This window comes from Pagrus pagrus (assembly GCF_965226575.1).
Source record: "Pagrus pagrus genome assembly, chromosome: 3".
NCBI classification, from domain to species: domain Eukaryota; kingdom Metazoa; phylum Chordata; class Actinopteri; order Spariformes; family Sparidae; genus Pagrus; species Pagrus pagrus.
In genome coordinates, this window is record NC_140187.1 from 18445862 (window position 1) to 18466230 (window position 20369).

At 39.1% G+C, this 20369-nt stretch overlaps 1 protein-coding gene across 2 annotated transcripts in view; it reads right to left on the reverse strand.

Annotated features, from left to right (window-relative positions):
- Positions 1-3414: 3414 nt before the first annotated feature.
- The window catches only part of grm2a (glutamate receptor, metabotropic 2a), a 33568-nt gene continuing 16613 nt past the window's right edge, over positions 3415-20369 (reverse strand). The window contains exons 4-7 of one of the 2 annotated variants that reach the window (XM_084349123.1): positions 11674-12511; positions 8990-10053; positions 4666-4843; positions 3415-3862 (exon numbers count right to left, since the gene is read on the reverse strand). In XM_084349123.1, coding sequence (XP_084205249.1) covers positions 3789-3862; positions 4666-4843; positions 8990-10053; positions 11674-12511 — 2154 coding nt within the window. In that variant the 3' untranslated portion in view covers positions 3415-3788. Of the gene's footprint in view, positions 3863-4644; positions 4844-8989; positions 10054-11673; positions 12512-20369 lie in introns of both variants that reach the window. The other variant, XM_084349122.1, reaches the window with a different exon arrangement.

The window sequence follows — 20369 nt, forward strand, 5'->3', positions numbered from 1 at the left end:
CTTCTGTTAATATCTGAAGATATCATAGCCTCATTGTTGGGCATGTTTGGTACCTAAAATAAGAAGATAACAAGGAGTCATGGAATAAAACAGCTGTCCGGACAAGATTCACACAAATAACGTCAACTAAAGTTAGCCTGCTAACAGAGGGGCTTCAGGTGACCAGCGGGGAAACAACATACTCCTGTATTCATACTGATGTAAAAGTAAGAGCACCACAGTGTTATAATACTCTGTTAAAAGCTAAAGCCCTGCAAATCCTGTTACTGAAGAACTGCTTGGGTAGTACAAAGTAAAAGTATTACCAGAAAAACTGACTTGTAGTATCAAAAGTAAGAGCAAAATAATAGTTACATTATGGAGTTTTCAGGACCATATATGTGTATATATAGTCTATATATATATATATATATATGTGTGTGTATATATATAAATATAAATCTACAGCTTATATCAGAAGTGAAAAGGTACAAAGTACATTTATTTGTACTGCACTTTGCTGCAATTTTGAGTTACTTGTACTTGACTTTAAAACTAGTTCATGTTACTTTCTACTTTTATTCCACTACATTTCAGAGGGAAATAATATATTTTACAACCATAATTACTTTGATTTTACATACAAAACATACGCCCACCTTATTAGATACGATTCATAATTGTTATAGATTAAATGCCCCTCATACCTGCACAGGTGTTTTCAGTTATGTTGCTAATTTGACCTAGTTAGGTTGAAGCAAAACAAAAGAAATTACAAAATTTCCCTCTGAATTGTAGCGGAGTAACAGTATGAAGTACCTTAAAAATTACAGGTAAGTATTATAAATAGTAAATAGTCCAAGACATGTACTTGTACTGTGACTTTTCACCACTGAAATTGGTTGTAGATTTATGCATATGTGCGTATATATATTTATATATATATAAAAGTATAAAAGTTTTAAACAAACCAGAATATGTTTTATATTTTATATTCTTCAGAGTAGCCACCTCTTGCTTTAATGACAGCTTTGCACATTCTTGGCGTTCCCTCAGTCAGATTCATGAGGTAGTCACCTGGAATGGTTTTCCAGCAGTCTTGAAGGAGTTCCCAGAGGTGCTGAGCACTTGTTGGCTGCTTTGCCTTCACTCTGCGGTCAAACTCATCCCAAACCATTTCAATTGGCTTTAGGTTGGGTGATTGTGGAGGCCAGGTCATCTGACGCAGCACTCCATCACTCTCCTTCTTGGTCAGATAGCCATTACAAAGCCTGGAGGTGTGTTTGGGGTCATTGTCCTGTTGAAAAACAAATCCCATCTGGTTTACACTAAGCGCAAACCAGATGGGATGGCATGTGGCTGCAGAATGCTGAATATTGAATAAATCACCAGCAAAGCCTCCCCACACCATCACACCTCCTCCTCCATGCTTCACGGTGGGAACCACACATGTAGAAACCATCCGCTCACCTTTTCTGCATCCCAAAAAGACATGGTGGATTGATCCAAAAATCTCAAGTTTGGACACATCAGACCAAAGTAGTAAAGATAAGTCACCTTATATACGCTATTTGTGACACTGTTATCTTGGATTGGGAGCACTCTACCACTTTTACACTACATTTCGGAGGGAAATGTGCTTTTTTACATTACTAAATTCATTTAACTTCCATAATTACTTTGATTTTACATCCAATTAGAGAGCCTCAAAATTGCGAAAGTGCAGTAGTTGAGGAAATGTTCTTTGTAACTTGTCACCACTATAACTGGCTATGAAAAAAACTACTGGTTTGTTATATGTAACATTTAAACGACAGTAAGGTCACAGTTGAGGAGTTATGCTTTGCTTTTTAAAAACATCTTAAATTCACTTTATCTGACCAGCAAAATAAAGTCTTACTAGCAACTGACAACAGTAAAGTTTTGTTTAAACTGTTATTTGTAAACACAACACCATTTACTTGTCCCAGTTCAATGTTGCTGTTTTGAAATTTAACAAAAAGGTGACTGCAGTTCACCTTTCACCTTGCAATGTTTATTACAAGTACTTAAAGGAAGGAAGAAGGAAAAAATATGTTCATGACCTCCTTATTTTCTCTTCTAGTTTTGACTTCCATAGTACAAACACTGTTAATTCCATTATGAAACTAAGCTCCCTACATGGTACCTCTTTAATAATACATTTAAGTTGGAGGATTTCTGTCCTGCATTCCCAAAATCATCAGAGAAGACACCTCTAAGAAGTGTGATGTAGAATAAGTGTACAGCTGAGTAGTGTGTGTCTTTACTAATTACTAATTAATATTACATTTAGTAGGTGGTGTTGTTGGCATTAATTTTTAATTGCAGTCTCCTGTGTTTGATCACTGTGTTCTCCCTTTTAGAATATATGACATACCAGAATTTTGTCTCTAAATATTTACCTCAATATGCTGGGGCTTATTTCTTCACCTTAACACACCGACTGACACTTGTTCTTACAATTGCAGCAAGAAGATTTTGCAGTACATGCTGTACCTGGTTTATATAATAACAGTAATTTGATGATGGGCACTGAGAAGATCTAATAAAGTGAGACAGTGCTCCGATTATCTGTCCACTTCCTCCATGTGTAAATACTCTATTTACAGCAAGCCTCCGGGCTGCCTACATATTGCAATGTGCAAGATTAGATCAAACAATTTGGACACAAGATGGCAGTGTTAAATCACAGATACAGTATGGGTCTATTTTTCAAAGCATCTTCCTTGTGTACACATGGGTAATGACTGCTGTGTGTATTCCTGGGACAGCTTTGGTAGATTTTATCCCAAATCCAGCAGATGATGATATTTGTGCTGGTAATTTTCATGGAGAGACCGTTTGGTCTTGGCAGATGGTGTAGATTGAAGCTGATTAATATTAGACTGCCCAGAATTCAAACCCAGACTGAGTCCACATTTAATTCAGCTAACATCATCATATATTTTAAATAGTCAATGAGTATCTGCTTTGCTCTACTTCCACAAGTGGCTTTTTATTCATCCCGAGGTTGATGGTTCAATCTCTGGATCCTCCGTTGAAGTGTCCTTGAGTTAGAGCAAAAACATGCATGGCAGCTCTGTCTCCATCAGTGTATTAATGGTGTGAATGGGTGAATTAGAGGAGAAGTACTTTTTTCAAAAACATTTGGACAAACAGTATATGTGCAGTTAATTAAGCATATTATAGATATTTACCAGTTTGCAGCTGTAGGCAAGGGTGTAAGCAACATGTTACATGTATCATAGTGTAGTGTGACAACCAATTTGTGCAGATTACTAAGACTGCAAGGTTAAATTCATTGTTTATAGTCAAGGTAAGAAAATCAACATCTCAAAGCATTTCTGCATATACTACATACACATAATATGCATCTGAGTATGATGTGTAAAGAAATAGTCAGACGATCAGTCATCTCGGTATTAATAAAAAACACATTTTATTTACATAAATTACAAGAAAGCACAAACTGGTTCACCAAAATCTACATTAAAAACGTCTTGTATATATTACATTTAACAGATTTACTATAATTTACGCCATTGTTGCAAGTAGAATCTTCAATAAAAACAAGGGCTATGCGTATGCGACTTTATTGGCATCTCATTTAAAATCGCTACGAGTCAAAGAACAAAATAAAATAATTGGGACATTGTACTCACAGCACTTTGAGGACAACAAAGTCAGGACGATCATCTGTGTGACCTCTTAATATCTGAGACACCTGATTCAGGACTAGTGATTATATAACTGTATACAATGTTTGGCAAAAGGAACTCAGCTAATCTTCACAAAGAGGACGTTGTGGAGTCCACCACCTCTCGTCCGTTACACACTGTTGGAACAACATTGGAGGCTGATGCTGCAAAACATAAAAAAAACTCTTAATTTCACAATACAGACACAGAATGTAACATACACCACATGCCCACTGAGCTGCAGTACTGTAAACAGCAGGGATTACTCCATGCTTTTAGATAAATTAGCAGCATGATAATCAAGTAATGAAATCTGGTGTTAATATCACATTTTCAATTAATTATCCAGAGACAGTGGGTGGCCATTGTCCTCTAATTACTGACTTATAAAAGTGACAGAAAGCTTCTGTATTTTATCTGGTTTCAAGAGTTTGTTTAATGGAGGCGTAGCTCGAGAACACTGGAAAAACTGTTATGCTCTTTTGGTTTTCCTGAGCTGAACCATGCATGTTTTGTGAAAAGGTAAAGAGTAGAGCTGCAAGATTACCTGACTAACCGATTTGTTGATTGACAAAAAAATGATCACCAACTGTTTTTGTGATCGATTAATCGTTTCAGTAATTTACCAACAAAAATTGCATAACATTTAGTTCTCAACCTCAAATGTGGATATTTCCTGCTTTTTATCTGTTTCATATCATATTAAACTGCATATCTTTTGGTATTAGACTTACAAAATGATATTTTTTACTATTTTCTGACATTTAATTGACCAAACGATTAAAAAATAATCAATCGTCAGTGAAAGTAATGGTGAGTTGCCGGCCTAGTTGAGAGGATATAATAGCCAGTGCTAGAGGTGTGAAAAAAAGCAGCCTGATATAGTGATACAGTTCTTATAAAGAATGTAATAACATCACAATTCAATAAAGTTTTGAGTTTTTACCAGCGTTTTTGTTGGTGGTACCTTGAGAGAAACTGGAGCCTGGGCCGGTGGTGACGCTGAAGCGCGTGGTGGCCACTCTGAGATTGCAGACATTCTTCTGCGGCTGGAACAGGATGATGTGGACCTTGGGAGCGAAGAGGCAGCCCAACACCACCGACCCACTCAGACTGACGGAGATGCACATTGTGGTGGTCTGCACCTGGAGGAGGAAAGAGAGGTGAGAAATTCTCTCTCAAAACACAAAACCATGCTTATGTAATAGGTAGTCTGGCTTTGAGCTCTGGCTCCTGCATCTGCTGTGTTTTTCACAGATATTACTCAGTGATTTGAGGTTTATGTAACAGAAAAGTAAACTCACATTTACGGATAAATGTTGAGAAAATTCGGCACAATGTTAATTTCACACCAGTGCCAGTTCTAATGTTCACCCACAGCCCAGGTTCCAGTGTTGATGTGTGTATTTTCAGTAACATTTGTGAATTTAAAACATGTTCATTCATCTATAGAGCCAATATGGCTCTAAGGGGAAGGTTCTTAACAACAAGACAGTGTTATATTGAGATTAAGGATCATTTTGCTGTACAAAAAATCCACTTTATCATTTCTTTTCTGGCTTTTGAATCTCTTACTTATAAAGTCCTCCTTTCATAATTCAAAATCAAAGCCAGGTGAGACATAGGAGGAAGGAGGACGCCATCAGTTAGGGGTGCTGAACAGAGGTGTTAAGCGAACTGTTTATTTGCTTGTCAATCAACTGCTTAACCCTCACTCCTTTCCCCCTCACCCTGCCCACATCTTGCAATGTGTCATCGGTCTGCTGCTCCTTCATTTCCAATCTCCTCTCAGCTTTCTTTTTGTTTTTTTTTCTGGATAACAAGATACAGCCCAGCATCGTGTGGTGTGTGGCAGGTGCATCCTATTTTCACAAGGCACAGCAGGTGTCTGTCATCACCCGGAATGCTAATGTTGGTATTAAAATAATCTCAGCTCCAAGTATTGCGCTGTGCTGTTCTGCAACAAAGATAACGAAGATAATATGATAATAGTGGGAAATCAGCAGCCATTAGTTTGGACGGAGACATAACTGACTAGAGTCAGGTAATACAATCATTATTTGCAGAACTATGTTTAATCATCGTACTTAAATGTTAAGTATGTAATAAATATGTAATTAAATGTTTATCAGTATTATTCTAACTATCTCACAGTTCAAACTTGCTAATTACTGGCATAGTATTAATCATTTGATAATAAATGATATTATGATAGGGAGTAATTGATACAATTATCCGTAGAAAATGATTTAACCTTAACATATTTGATATATGTTTACACCATAGTGGTCACTGACATAAGGTCATAGTGTACCGTGTAATGTAAAACAACTACATCACTGGATTTATGTCTGTCTTTCAAGATGTAATGCAGGTTGCCATGTGCAATGAATTCAACATTAAGATTCACCTCATGCCACCTCTGAAATACAGTACACACACCGACATTCTCGGGTCCTGGGCTGAGATGTAAATGCACAAAAGAATCTACCACGTTACCATTTTTCCCGTATATCTGACCTGTTTATTTGGACATGGGGTAAGATACAGAGGCAAAGTGACAGTTTGTACTTAATAATCTGAGCAATACGGAAGTGCACAGAGGCTAAATGTCCTCTACTGACTTCAGAAATAGTTTTGAATAAAACGGGGGACAGTACTGCATAGGAATGACCTGTTAAGTGGTTTTAATAATTCACAAGATGTTACTTTGGCAGAGCAAAGGACAAGGAATCTGCCTTTGCAGTAATATATTTCCAGATGTCTTCTGCTCGAGTGTGGTGAACAGCATGTAGAGCATGGCCACTATGGTTTCTGCTCCGTCTCTGTTCTGTTTTACCACCTTTGAAGGTATTATTTTATTTCACAAATACAACACCGCTGCTTCTGATATAAATAATGTCTGCTACGTTAAGGTAGCATCATTCCTCCAGAGAACCTCCGAGAGGAGATGAGGTTTTTCCTTTTATTGGGCTTCGTGCTGTACATTTATTGAAAAGCTTTATTGGATCAACCAGCCACAAGCCAGTCGTGGTAGGCTGGCACGGAGAAAGAATTGAAAAATCTACAAGTTATTCACGGATGGAGACCTGTGTGTGACTTGTGAGATTTCACAAGTGGAATGATGTCGGTCTGTACTCTTTTTTTAGCCTACTGTAATTAGAAATAAAACACATGAATTAGGTAAGTGAGCATTGTTGTGAAACAATAAGAACATATCTTTGGTATAAAAAGGAATCTCATGCCTGATTCCCTCTGGTATCATCAGCTGATCAAGATAGTGTACAACTGTACCTGTATTTCCTCTGCTAAGGCTGCATTGCTAGATTTATTCCTATATTTCCTCTATGGGGTACTTCCTGGTTCAACTCTTGTTCCATGATTTCTGGAAAGGGACATTGCTGTTTTTAATTTTTTAAATGCATTTTTGGCAAACTGAGCTGAGTTCTATCTAGTTCCATCATGTTCAAGTCAAAGCAGACATCTATACACCCGATATATCCAAAACTTGTCAACTCACATCAAAAGAATCCAGATGGATAAGTAGCACCACAGTGTGGATATGGAATATGGTAATTTGATTTCGTTCAGGACTTATTGCTTGAATTAACAGAGGTTAAAAATGATTTAGGAAGGGTTGATCTTTATTGATACATTAATGTGACGTGAAGCGGTTGTGAGTCACAGGAAATATTTTTCTGTCTTTCAGTGTCTGTAGCGTTCACTGTTTTCATAGAAGTGCTGTGACTTTTGGCAGCGGTCGCTGTTCAATCAGTTGTGTTTGCTGCTGAGATAAGATGACCAGCAATGGCATATGAGAAGACCCCTCTCCCTCAGGGTGCACAGAACAGCTTTAATATTTCATATGGTAATCAAATGTGTTATTTGTGGCTCAGTAGACTGTATTTAGTTTACTTTAACATTTCATGACAGACGACAATCAAATCTGGATTTGTTATTCAGCTGGAGATGTGCATCAGACTGTGACAACAATTTGAAAGTGGTGTAAAACTAGGAGAACACTGGTAATATGTCGCTGCCTGTGAAAAACTGGGGACACTGTGCCAAGTCAGTTGCCTCAGTAATTATTTATCAGTCAAAGGGGAGTTTTGCGTCTATCGGATGAGGCCGTATCCGATGGCTGTAAATTGCTCATGTTGCCTGGAGGGCCTGGAGGAAGGGTTCCTCTGAGCCTTACTGCAGTCCCAGGACAGAGGGCACAGCTGGGACGCAGCATCCCAGTCTTTCACGCTCTATTCAGCATAGCTACGCAGAGGGACACACTGGGACGCTCGGTTCCCTTTAAGCCCTCATGGTCTTGCCTGCCTTCTCCATGTTTCTGCAGAGGAAGCTGTGTCAGGGGATTCCTCTTGTCTATTTCTCCCTTCTGTCTCTCTCTCGCTGTTCAGATCCCAGAGGAATAAAAAACCCCACTCAGGCCACCCCTTTCTCTGAAGTTCTATCAATTTGATGTTCATTATGTTCCTGTGTCTTCAGATGACCATCAGCGTCCGTTTAGCACGCACATTCAGAAACTGAAACATATCTATCTATCTAGCTATGGAGTAAAATGGAAACGCTCGGGGTGGAAGGATAAAATTACATCCTGCCATAACTTTTTATTTTAGGGGAGAAGTGAAGCAGTTGGTGTGTTTTCCCTCCATTTCACTTGTTAATCTTAACCACTCTGTATGTGTGTCTTGTTCTTAGAAAACCTAGGGTACTTCTTGTCAAAACACTACGTAAGTTATTACCACCACTAGAACTGGGTGTTGTTGTGAAGAGTAAGATATTTGTCAGACTGTTACACTGGTCCACGACTTGAGCATTCATATTTTATAATTTATCTTCACTTCATTAATATTTAATGTTTGAAGGTAAAAATAAGGCTGTTAAAGTTCTTGTCTTAGAGAGCACCTGACAAGCTTAAGTATGCTGCTAATTATGAAGAGTTAAAGCAATACAGTATTCAAGAATATATACTTCTGAGAGCCATGGGCAAGACGGACCTGACTGCTGAATCAATACTAGCTGACAGTAGTTTGTGATATCCTGCATATAAAACCCAAATTCAACCCCATAAGAAGTCATTATCTGCAAGGATGTATTCTGCTCAGATTAAGATCCTGAAGCCAGATGAGCAAATAATTCAAGACAAATCATTACCACAGCATGTATTTCAAGGAAAGTATAAAGAAACATTTCATTGTTATGAGAAACGTGTAGTGATTATTTCAATTTTGCTTCATTCTCATGAAGCATGTATAACCAAAACTGTGACCTTAACTCACCCTGTAGTCACTGGCAGTAACGTAGAAAATAGGCTGGAAAGCCAGCCAGATGATGCAGGTGGTGTACATGGTGAACCCGATGAACTTGGCCTCGTTGAAGTTCTCGGGGCATTTACGTGTCTTGAAGGCGTAGACCGTGCAGAGGATAATGAGGATGCAGTTGTAGGTGAGAGACATGAGCATGCTGGAGTCCTTGCTGTTACACTTGAGGGTGACCACGTCTCTCCTCTCCGGACTCACTTCCTTTCTCACTCCGGGGGTCTCCACCAGCAGCCAGACCACCACCACAACTAGCTGACAGGAGATCAGAGCACCACAGATGGCGACCTGGGAGGCCGGGCTGATAAATCGAGGCCGCTGGGCTCCGTCCTTCACCCCGCTGAAGATCCGAGCGATGCGATTGGTCTTAGTCAGGAGGGCTGAGTAGCACACAGCAAAGGAGGTGCCTAAGCCCAGCCGGCGCAGTGTACAAACTGCCGTGGACGGTTTGGCGATATAGATGAAGGTCATGCTATAACACATCAACACTCCCAGCAGAAGAATGTAGGAGAGCTCACGTCCACTGGCCTTCACCACGGGTGTCTCATTGTGTTTAAGGAAGAGGCCAATGACAAAGAGCGTACACATCATCCCTAGACAGGAAATGGTGACGGGTCCAATGGCCCAGGCATCTTCCCAACGGATGTACTCCTCTGGCAGATCGTAACAGCCTGTCAGGTTGGCCAGTGGCCACTGTCCAAAGCTGCAGTCAGCACAGGTGAACTCATCCTGCAGATACTGGTAGGGCTGACAGGGGATACAGATCCAGCAGCACACATCCCCAGGCTGCATACTCTTCACCTCATTTTTCCTGCAGGGGTCACTGCACTGTGAGGTTGGTGCAACCTGGCCAGCCCAGGGGATGAGGCTAGTGTTCAGGGTCAGGCTCTGAGCCCAGTAGCCAACCTTTTCGTAGACATAGCGTCCACCTTCTTTGTGGTAGTGGAAAATGTTGTAACGACCGAGGCTGTCCCCAAAGGCATCAAAGCGGACTACATTCTCTGTGTCTGGTGGACGAAATGGTGCTAAGGGTGACAAGAAGAAAGAGCGTGTTTGAAAACAAGGGGTAAAGGGGCATAGTATAATTATAATAAGAAAACTGTCAAAATGAAAGCAAATACTAAATCATAATCAACATTTCAGAAGAACAAGGCTGTGCACCATGAACTGATAACTTATAAAGCACGTTTTTCTGGTAGGAGAGTCTCATTTACCTTTTTGCTTATTTATGTGTCTCTGCTGACTTTTTTATTTCCACAGTCTACAGTGAACAGAAACTGTGATGGGACACAGGTGCAAATTGTCAATTTACATGATGGAGCCACAGTTTGAGTCCATTTACTTAAATGGGAAAAAGCTCTGGGACTAAACACTAATGGGAAATCCAGACAGATGGCACTTTAGATGAAATAATGTTTAATTTTCTTTATGAAATCAAGGCTGAAATGAGGCACCACTAACCACCTAACATTGAAGTAAGATGTAGCAGTGCAGGATTTCTGAAAACCTGCGTACTAGAGGGTGAGATTAGTGATTATCTCCATAATTGATTAATCTGCAATTATTTTTTTATAATTTTCCAATTTTTTTTCTCAAAGATTTTGGAAAATTGGTCTTTTTTTTAAAGAAATGCCTGACAGGATTAATCAGTTATTGAAATATTGTATTTGCCATTATTTTTGATTAATTAATTTAATGAAATTAAAAAAGTAATTGATTCATCGACCTTTCCTTCTTTGTATCATTTAGTGGTAAAACATGTAATACTTTACTGTAAAAGCATTATTAAGCAGCCATTATGTTATAGATTATTGAATATTTGAATAGCTTCTTAGTAGCACTAAATCTGCATCAACCTATCATTGTTTTTTACTGTTTATAGTTAGTGGTCCACCTGTTTTTGTATGTTGTCTCCTTAGGGTGTTATTGCGCCTGCAGGGATTGACTATTTTAAGGCCTCTTATCCAATCCAGTCTCTGGATAGTAAAATCCTGTGGGTATTTGTTTTTTTCCACAAATTGTTGAAACACAGAAAAGCACAGCTGGATGGGAGCACAGCGACACACCTCTATCTCCCATCAATAAAAATGTCAGTATTTACATAAATGAAAGGATAAGACAACAGAGCCTTGCTACGAACCTGAGAGCATTTTAATTTGTGGGTCTTTTGTGATGTGTCGATGTGTTGATACAAATACTGTTACATGTTTTGCATTGCAGCTTTGTGTAGACAGGCAGAAAACAAGTCATGTTTGCACGATCGGTATCTGCAGTGTTCAAACTGAAGAATCCTCTCTGTATTCACACTTAAGCCAAGACGCATGAAAAGAAAGAGCCTCTGAGGAAATAGTTTCGTCTTTGCAAATTGAATCATTACAGAGCTTATCTGCAGCTGCAGTGTATAAACACGTAGAATTACTCTTGCACTAATTCAACATTTTATTTGAATTGGTAAAATGAATCTAAATTGATATAACCTAATTTGGCAGCATACAGTACGCGCAGAGTGCACTTGGGGAAATTAAATTATATTATATTGAGATTTTACACAGATGACAGAATAATGAGAAAAAAGGAAGCTGCTTTACATCATGTAAATGTTGAGAGACTGTTAGTATTTCTTTATCAAGATTTATTTTACTCACCTTCAAACTTGACCTTGAGAATGTAGTCCCTGTAAAACTTTCTTCCATTGCCAGGTTTAAGAGCTTCACACACCTTTGTGGAATTGGGGCATAAGGCCTGCCTCATGTTATGTAAGGCAGCAGCCATTGCATAGACAGCATTCACTACAAACATAATCTTAGATTCTGGCTGAAACTGAGCTTCCCGGAGTGAGTGCTTCCCACAGCTCAGATCATGGAGGCTGCATTGGAACTGGTTCTCCCAAAACTCTCTGAACCAAGGATTCCTGGTGTTGTTGTACGGGTGCAGGGCAGTGAAGTAGTCATTAAATTGGGGGATCGGATAGGAAGCCAGTTCAATGGTGAATGCCCCGTCAGCCACAGCCTCACTGCCTCTCACCACGCTCTCCTGTGCTCCCCAGCCATCGCTGGCCACCCAGGTGAAGGTGACGTTCATTCGGTTTGCTGCCACCAGCAGCTCACGGGCGTCTTCACTTCGCGTGAACAGGATGACTACCTTGGCGTTGGACTTCTGCTGCAGGGAGCGAATCACGTTCTCATAACTCCAGCGGCTCATGGAGCGGCTCACCTTGGCTGAGGTGGCGATGCAGATCTGCCGGGCACGAGCCTCCTGCTGGAAGGCATCGATGCCAGTCTCACCATAGTCACCTTCAGACGCCACCGTCGATACGTACGTCCAGTTGAAGTAACGCAGGATCTCCGCCATGGCCTTGGCCTGGTAGAAGTCAGGGGGCACAGTGCGCGCAAAGTAGTCATAGCGGGTCTTGTCGCTAAGCTTGGCACTGGTGGAAGCGTAGCTTATCTGAGGGATTTGGAAGAGTCGCAGAAGGTTTGCCACCTGGAATAAGTGAGAGACACCCCAATGATTATGTTTGTTATTTGAGTCAGTCATTAAGGGCATTGTAAGTATTTATAAGCATGCCATTTTGATATATTAAGTTGAAAACTGGCAATCAACTTATTACAGTTCACACAGAAAACACACACCTGCCAACTGTGGGAATTGCTTAATTGCTTATCATTAAAATAATTAATGAAACTGGCTACACTGCATTGTTTTTCCCCTGCAGATGCAATTAGTCTCACCCCATTCAGACTCTCATTTTTTCACTGGATCCCTGCTGAGCCTTTCACAACTTAGCTCTCCCGCTGCCTGAGTGGTGGGATCCTGCATTTAACAATCATGGGGATTAGATGTCTAGCTCATTTTTTCTGATCTGTCATGCTTTCATTGAGGTTAACCAAAAATTACAGAGGACTGAGTGACCACAGGTGTTAGTCACAGTGGATAGAATTTACTGTACTACAAAAATGGACAGATTTTCAGAAAGTTCTTGCTCTGCTTCAGAGAGAAGAGAGAAGCAGACAGGAACAGACAGAGAGGGGCTGAGGGCAGGGATTTTGAAGTGAAAGGGAGTCAAAGTATCAAAGAATCTTGAAACTTCGCGTTTTCGGTGTAATAGGTTTTGTCAGCGTCGTGACACCGTGCAGAGTCTGCAGACACAGCTACTGACTGGATTTTGCTTCAGGCACATCTGTGGAAGCCGAAGGGGAGCCGGTCTGATCAGTCAAAAGAATGCCAACCTAAATCTGGTTGACTTTAGTGCCAGCTCTCACACCAGCACACTCATGGCACAACATCTTGAATGCCAATGGATCACTTCTGAGAAAGTCAGGAAATTCACAGTCGAATTACCCAAATGATTGTCACGTTGTTATAACAAGTACTACAAATTAATCCTTTTAGAGAAGAAATGAGGCCCCACATAAACTGTTTACAAGTAGCCTTTTGTTTGGAGATCAGCTCTTTTCAGGATAATATTTACAGTTTCTACTAATGATTACATTTTTGGCTGCAGCATCAATTGATTGAAAGAGAATAAAATTGAATATTTCTGGTCGTCTTCTAATCCTTTATACTGTACTGTGGGAGTAACAGGTTGTCACTGATATAATTTAAAAGAAGACTGAGACACATTTTGGGGGAGGACAAAGCATTACTTAATCACAAGTGAAAGGCATCCAAGTAGTAAAACCAGATATTAGATATGTAATATGATGTGTCAGTATTTGGCAATGTAAACAGTTTCTTCCTGCATACAGTATGCAAATTGCAGGTGCAGAAAAAACTATTAAATTACTTGATTTGGATGGAAAACAACAGCCAACATATTTTCAAACATAGACCAAAAGCGCCAGTGCAGAAAAATAGACTGGCAAAGACAAATGAGATTCATAGACACTTCATTGATTAGTTTGTATCCCCACTGAAAAAGCAGCAGTACACTGAGACATTACAGTAAATCTGGTGTGATGTGCTTCAATGGATTTTTTTCATGGAATCTTTGTTATTGTGCAGGATCAGAGAGATAAATATTAAATGAGCCAATGGCAGTGATTTCCAGACCACTAGATTTATTGGAATTAATGAGAGAACTTTACACAGAAAAATGAAACCCAACAGCAGAATCAAAAGAGACTGGACTCAATTTTTTAACACCACCCAAACAATGTCATACTGAGGCAAAGCTGAACAGATTTGCCAGTTACATTAGAGCTATTTCTGACTCGTCTGTGGTGAAGCAACTGAAAGAAAAATGTAATGAAAATCTAGATTGCTGAAACACATGAGTGAGCATTTCATATCAGTTCAAAGGTTGGCTTCCCCTGAGATTTCCAGGTCAGCTGGAGAAAACCCTGATTATGCAGACAGGCTAATAATCACATTTCCACATAAGAATCGTCTCTCTCCTTAAACCGCCTTGACAGCCTTTCTCAACATGTGGTGAAACAGCTTGCAGCAGTCCGCTTGGTCTCGTATGAAGAAATCAGAGTATGATCTAGAGTGGCAAGTGGCACACAAACACTATCTGATTAATCCTTGTCACTTAACTCAATGTTATATTAAAAACTGCAAAACCCATTCCCATCAAGATAAATTCTCAAGTGGGTCTTCTCCATAATTCATTTTTAATTGCATATGAATACTTTTCATAACAAAGTATTGGTATAATATATTGAGGCCAGTCCAATTCTTGGGTTTTGCAGTGTGAACTTAGAGTGAACTGACCTAGTCGTTATTTTCAGCCCCCACAAATATCACATAACAAAGCATTCACCTACTCTAAAGTTTTTTTCAAGTCCATAGAGGGAAAGCAGCATGTTGATGAAAAAGATCACTTGCTAATTGTAAACAATAGATGAGAATGTTATGAATGTTATTGACTGAAAGTACAGACACAATCCTCCACAGGCTATCATCTGTGATCCCAATGAGGCAATGATTTTGCTTCTGGGAGCAACGGACAAAGTTTTAGGGCTTCCGGCGTAGCCAGCAGATATTCGGGCAAAGACTTCTTCTCCTGAGCGCCAGGCATCATCTACATTCAAATTTGCAACTTGAGATGCAAGGGACAACACTTCATCTAATCTCTATCAACAGATATCTGCATATGAAGGCAGATTAATAAGCTAATAATCATAATCATTGAACGATGGGTCCTAAGACCCATCAGCTGTATTTTGGTCAATACATTCTGCCTCTTTTCTCTCCACATGGACTGTTTACCTGCATGCAACCAAAGCCTGCTCAAACATGATTGGTCAATAGTACTTGGACTACGAAAACCAGAAATCTTCTGATACCGAAATCTTCTCCCTTGTCCACAGATATTGCATTTATATGCATTTGAAATATATGATTTTCCCTGATGTTTCTGACTTGAAAAAGAGAAATCCCTCACTACAGAGTCGTTAATATTGGGATTATATCATGTGACGTGACTGAAAAACATTTTCTCTGATCTCTGAGGCTCCTTCAGCATGTGTTCGGTGAAATCAAAAGCTATATGTTAGAGAAACACTGCCTTGATAGAAGAAAAGTCATTGCAGTAAGAATTTCATATTGGAAACCAGAAATGTGTGTTTGTTTTAACAATCATTCATTTTAAGGACATATAACCCTGATTTAAAAACCTGTTCAGAAACAAAAGCATGAAAAGATGGTAGTGCTGGGTCTGTTAGAGTTATAATTTAGAGCCTGATGTATTTGCTTGAGGATGATTAGTCAGATACATGCTGACTGAACGATGAGGATTTTAAAATAACTTAATGACTCTATAAAATTGCTGTGATAGACTTTTTTTTTTTTTTTTTTTTACTTTAAGGAGTGTGGATGCACTCTGGTTACCGTTGGCGTGTTTTAACACAAAGGCAGTCGGAAGGGCTGAGAGGGGCTCCTGTAGGGAAGATACAGGAGGTTCTAGTGGGATTTGAATCCAGGCCAGTAAGAGAGCATGTGATTCTTAAGCTGAGGTTCTTAACCATCTCTGAGTATTAGGTCTTTCTAGACAAAGAAGGCACAGAGCACACGTTGGTGTATTAACATATTGCCACACATAGATACGACTGCACAAAGACAAAATGCAGTCAATTTAAACCTTCACCTGCTCATTTGATAATCAATTGATCTGTCATCCATTTAACTTTGTGGAGCCTTGATCTACACTTTAATATACTATTATAGAGATAATACTTGACATATTATATAAATATGTTTATAGGTTGCTGGCGTAGTTACGTTAATCTGATTATTTTCTCTACACAGATACAACACGCATCCATTCTGCTCAAATTTGGTGATGCTTGCGGTAGTGAATGACTAATTTCTCTGCAGGGTATGTAAGGGAGCTCTATGCCAGTTGTGTAATCCACTTACATGTGGCTTATGGAGGTTATAAAGCACACTGCCAGACATGTCACCAATACAATGGGCTTACTGGAAATCATTATGTAGATGTTCACATGGCTTATATGAAAAGCTAAGACTGCTCCACCTGCCAAAGCCTGTGAGGAGTTAGGGTTATTATCATTACCTTTATTTATAGAGGGAAAACCATTGAGAGCTGCCCTGATAACAGCATATACAAAAACAATAGATAGATTACAGTGTATTTAAGACAATGAAACGAAAATACAATAAAGCAATGGGTGTAACATCAATTCAAATAAAACACCTACATTTGTAACGCTCACTGTCTATTAAAAAGAGATTTCAGATGATTAAAATGGATTAAAACATCGACATTCAGTATCTATTAAAAGACATTTAACATAGGGCGCTGTTGTACAGTATATAAAATGGCATTGTCTGTGTACATATGAATTGAACTGTTTTTAACTTTTCACCTAATTGATTCATAAAAAAATTGTGAAAATAAGTTGTCCGAGAACAGAACCCTGTGGCACACCTTTGTGAATGCCCATAAAATTGTAGACAGCCATCAGCGACAACAACTTGCATTCTACCGCTGAGATAATTTGCAACAACTACAGAAGTATGTCATTTACTGACATTTTCTGATGTCATGTAGTAATATCCTTTCTACAATTATGCGTTTTACAAAGTGCTGAACCTTGCACAGCCTTGCTTGTGTGAATGACTGAGCCTTTTAAGGACGCCCCTTTCATACTCAATCACAGTACTATCATCTGTTACCAATAGACTCTTTTCATGAAAGCACAAGGTGTATAGTATAATAACTTTAATAATGGCTCATTTCCAGTACAGCCTGAGCTATCAAGATAAGTCATTCTAGGTCATGTCAGAGAGTGAACATGCACATTACCTGAGCACTGGAAAAGGAATGCAGACATTAGTGTTATTGTTCCACCTGTGCCTCTCCTGCTTTCAAAAGTTTTAATGTCCACTGTGAAAAGGGTCTATATACTTGTTCATGTGTGAAATGTTCTAGGTGTTTTTCGAGCTTTCCATATTTACAAAAATCAATGAAGTTGTCGACGTAAAACATTACATATATTGTCTTTGCACTGTTTTCAACTGAGTATATGCAAAAAAGGATTATTACATTTGTTTTATTTATGTTTTACACAGCATCTCAACTATTTTGAAAATAGGGTTGTATTTATTCAATAGGATAAGTATTTTTGTGATATGTTCTGTGCTTTCAATGTTTATAGTACTAAAAAAAACTAAATGGTCAGCCTTGTCTTGCCTTTCTCATTTTTATTTAAACACAAAGGACAAGAGGACGGTGATAGAATCAGAGTTTATGAACAAAGGCACTCTGAACACTGATAGACTCCCTCTTGTTGCACCCTGCAGGAACTGTCACTTGCATGTAAAGCAGATCTTTCTTTTGATTCTTTCATAAGAATATAGTGCAAGAAGATATGCCGGAAGTTTAAGCTGCACGGTATGGCTTACAGTCTCACACTTTCAGCTATAGGGATCAGCATGCATCAGACAGCACCTTATTTAATTAAGAAAATTAAGAAGTGGACCGCTGTGGCTTTGCACTGCAGGCTCTGTTACTGAGCAGATTACTGTGAAAGTGGTTTCCGCCCAAGCCGTGAGAGCATACAGGACCTGGTAGCTGCATTTGACACAGAGACAGCGAGTAACAGGATTGTTCTTTTCAGCTGTCGTATACTGTTTCCATAGAGATACCCCCAAGGCACCAGCCAACACCATGAGCTAGAATAACTCAGACTGCCCATGTGAAATGTCAAAATACAGTTGTGTAACACAGCACAAAAGCTATTCATACAAGATAAAAAAAAAAGAATTGATAAAAGTCCAAGATTTTGTATTTCTCACAGAAATTGCCAACATGGTATTTTAGTTTGTAGTTAAAAGGGTTGCAGCAGTACACCATGGTGTGAAAATTGACGGTTATACTTTTAATTTTACTGTGTAAGTGTCATTTAAAGATATTTCAAGTTTATATCAAGATTCATGTCTGTCAGGACATAATATTTTGTGAAATTATAATAAAACGTTTGTTTAACCAAAAAGAGGCTTCCAGTTTTTATTCCTTTAAGGGTCATTGTAACTGATAAAGATACAACCCCAATTCCAAAACAGTTGACAGGGACGCTGTATAAAACATGAATAAAACAGAATGCACTTATTTGCTCATATGCAGAAACACCTGTTTAGACCATTCTACAGGTGAAACAGGTTAATTGGAAAAAAGGCTCAGCTGTTCACAAGCAAGGCTGGGGCAAGGTTCACCACTTTCTGAATTGCATGTTCAAAGGATTTTACTACATGGGCTCTGGAACACTTTGTAAAACCGTTGGGAAAACAGATTACTTGCAAATTATCTTTATTTATGTTTTACACAGCGTACCAACTTTTTTTAAAATCTGGGTTGTAATAATAATGTAATGTGTAGTTAAATTTTCTGAGATGGTTATTGTACCATGAAAATCTTGCCTCCTTGCGAGCCTACTTACAAATGGTGAATTTGTAGAAATTAATCTTACAGTTGATTAAAAATGAAATAGAATTGCGGTTTCATCTCCTGCACATTACACATACTTATTTGGATTTGTCTGCTTAACATACTGTTGAATGGGTGAGCAGTGTAAAAGAGTGAGAAATGAAGAAAAAACAGACGTGAGGAGGGACACAGTTGGGGCAATAGTCAAATAACAGAGCAAGAGATATACAGGGACACAGAAATAAGAGACTGAGGAGAGTGTCCTGGTCCAGGAAATATCAGGCGTACTTTGTAGAGATGTCATGATTTTTTTCTACATGAAAAGCCCATCTGCTCCTCCCAGAAGACTGTCTCAGTATGCTTCAACAGCAATAACACTGTATTCCCAGAGCAGCAGTCCTTAGCTCCACTCAGTATCACACATACACAGTCCACTGCAGTGCCCCGCAACACACGAGCAAACACACGAGGAGCTGACATGCATGCGCATCATAGCATAGTGTATAGTTAGAGTATGCAATGCATTAGATCATTATTAGTTTATTTCTTATGATTTAGTTGCTTGGCAACAGCTTAACAGGCTGGAAAAATGAACTGTTAGATACCTAGAGCAAGGATGTTTTTTGATTAGGTCCTGCCCCCTCATCCTGCAGGATAATATGAATCTCCTCTGTGCTGCAGAAGTCTTTCAAAGGCCCCAGAGTCATGCAACCATTCAGACTACACCACATGTTAAGCTATGGCTGCGCCTCCATTCATTTACAATGTCAGTAGCTCAGCTTTTGACATGTACTTGCCTCCATTCATTTCATTTCTTTCCTCCGTGACTCAGTGCATTATCGTTTCCCTACAATCGGCCCTGTTCTGTCAAACATCACAGGCATGCTCAGTGTGATCAAGCAGGAAAGTTAAGTTTAACTGAAAATTCACATGCATGACAAATGAAAAAAGGAATGCAGCTGACTTTAACATTCATTGAGTTTGTGCGGTGGACATTATACGTATTTCAACTGCACAAATAGTGCGTTCTGCCAAGCCACTGAATAATCCAATCACATGTGAATTATTCACCATTTTTGAAGCACGTTCTTTACTTTTTACACATGAATAATGCATTTTCACTGCATGGCTTTACTGATACGTTTCATCATTATTGTTCTCTCTTGCATGGATTCTGTCATGTGTGTATCCATGTTTAAATCCTCTGTATGACTCATGAATGCTCCAGAGATTGGCACCGTCTACCTGCACATGAAGACAATTCTATAAATAAGGTTGTTTGTGGATGTTTAAAAAAAAAAAGGAGATTCTTCTCATGAATTTATTATTCCGTTCACACAGTTGAGTCTGCAAATGTCAAGCAGTGTGTTGATATCAGGATCTATATCCTCAAATTCCACTTTGTGAGCGTGTCTCATTAATCAGACAGTGTGCTAAAATATTCCAATT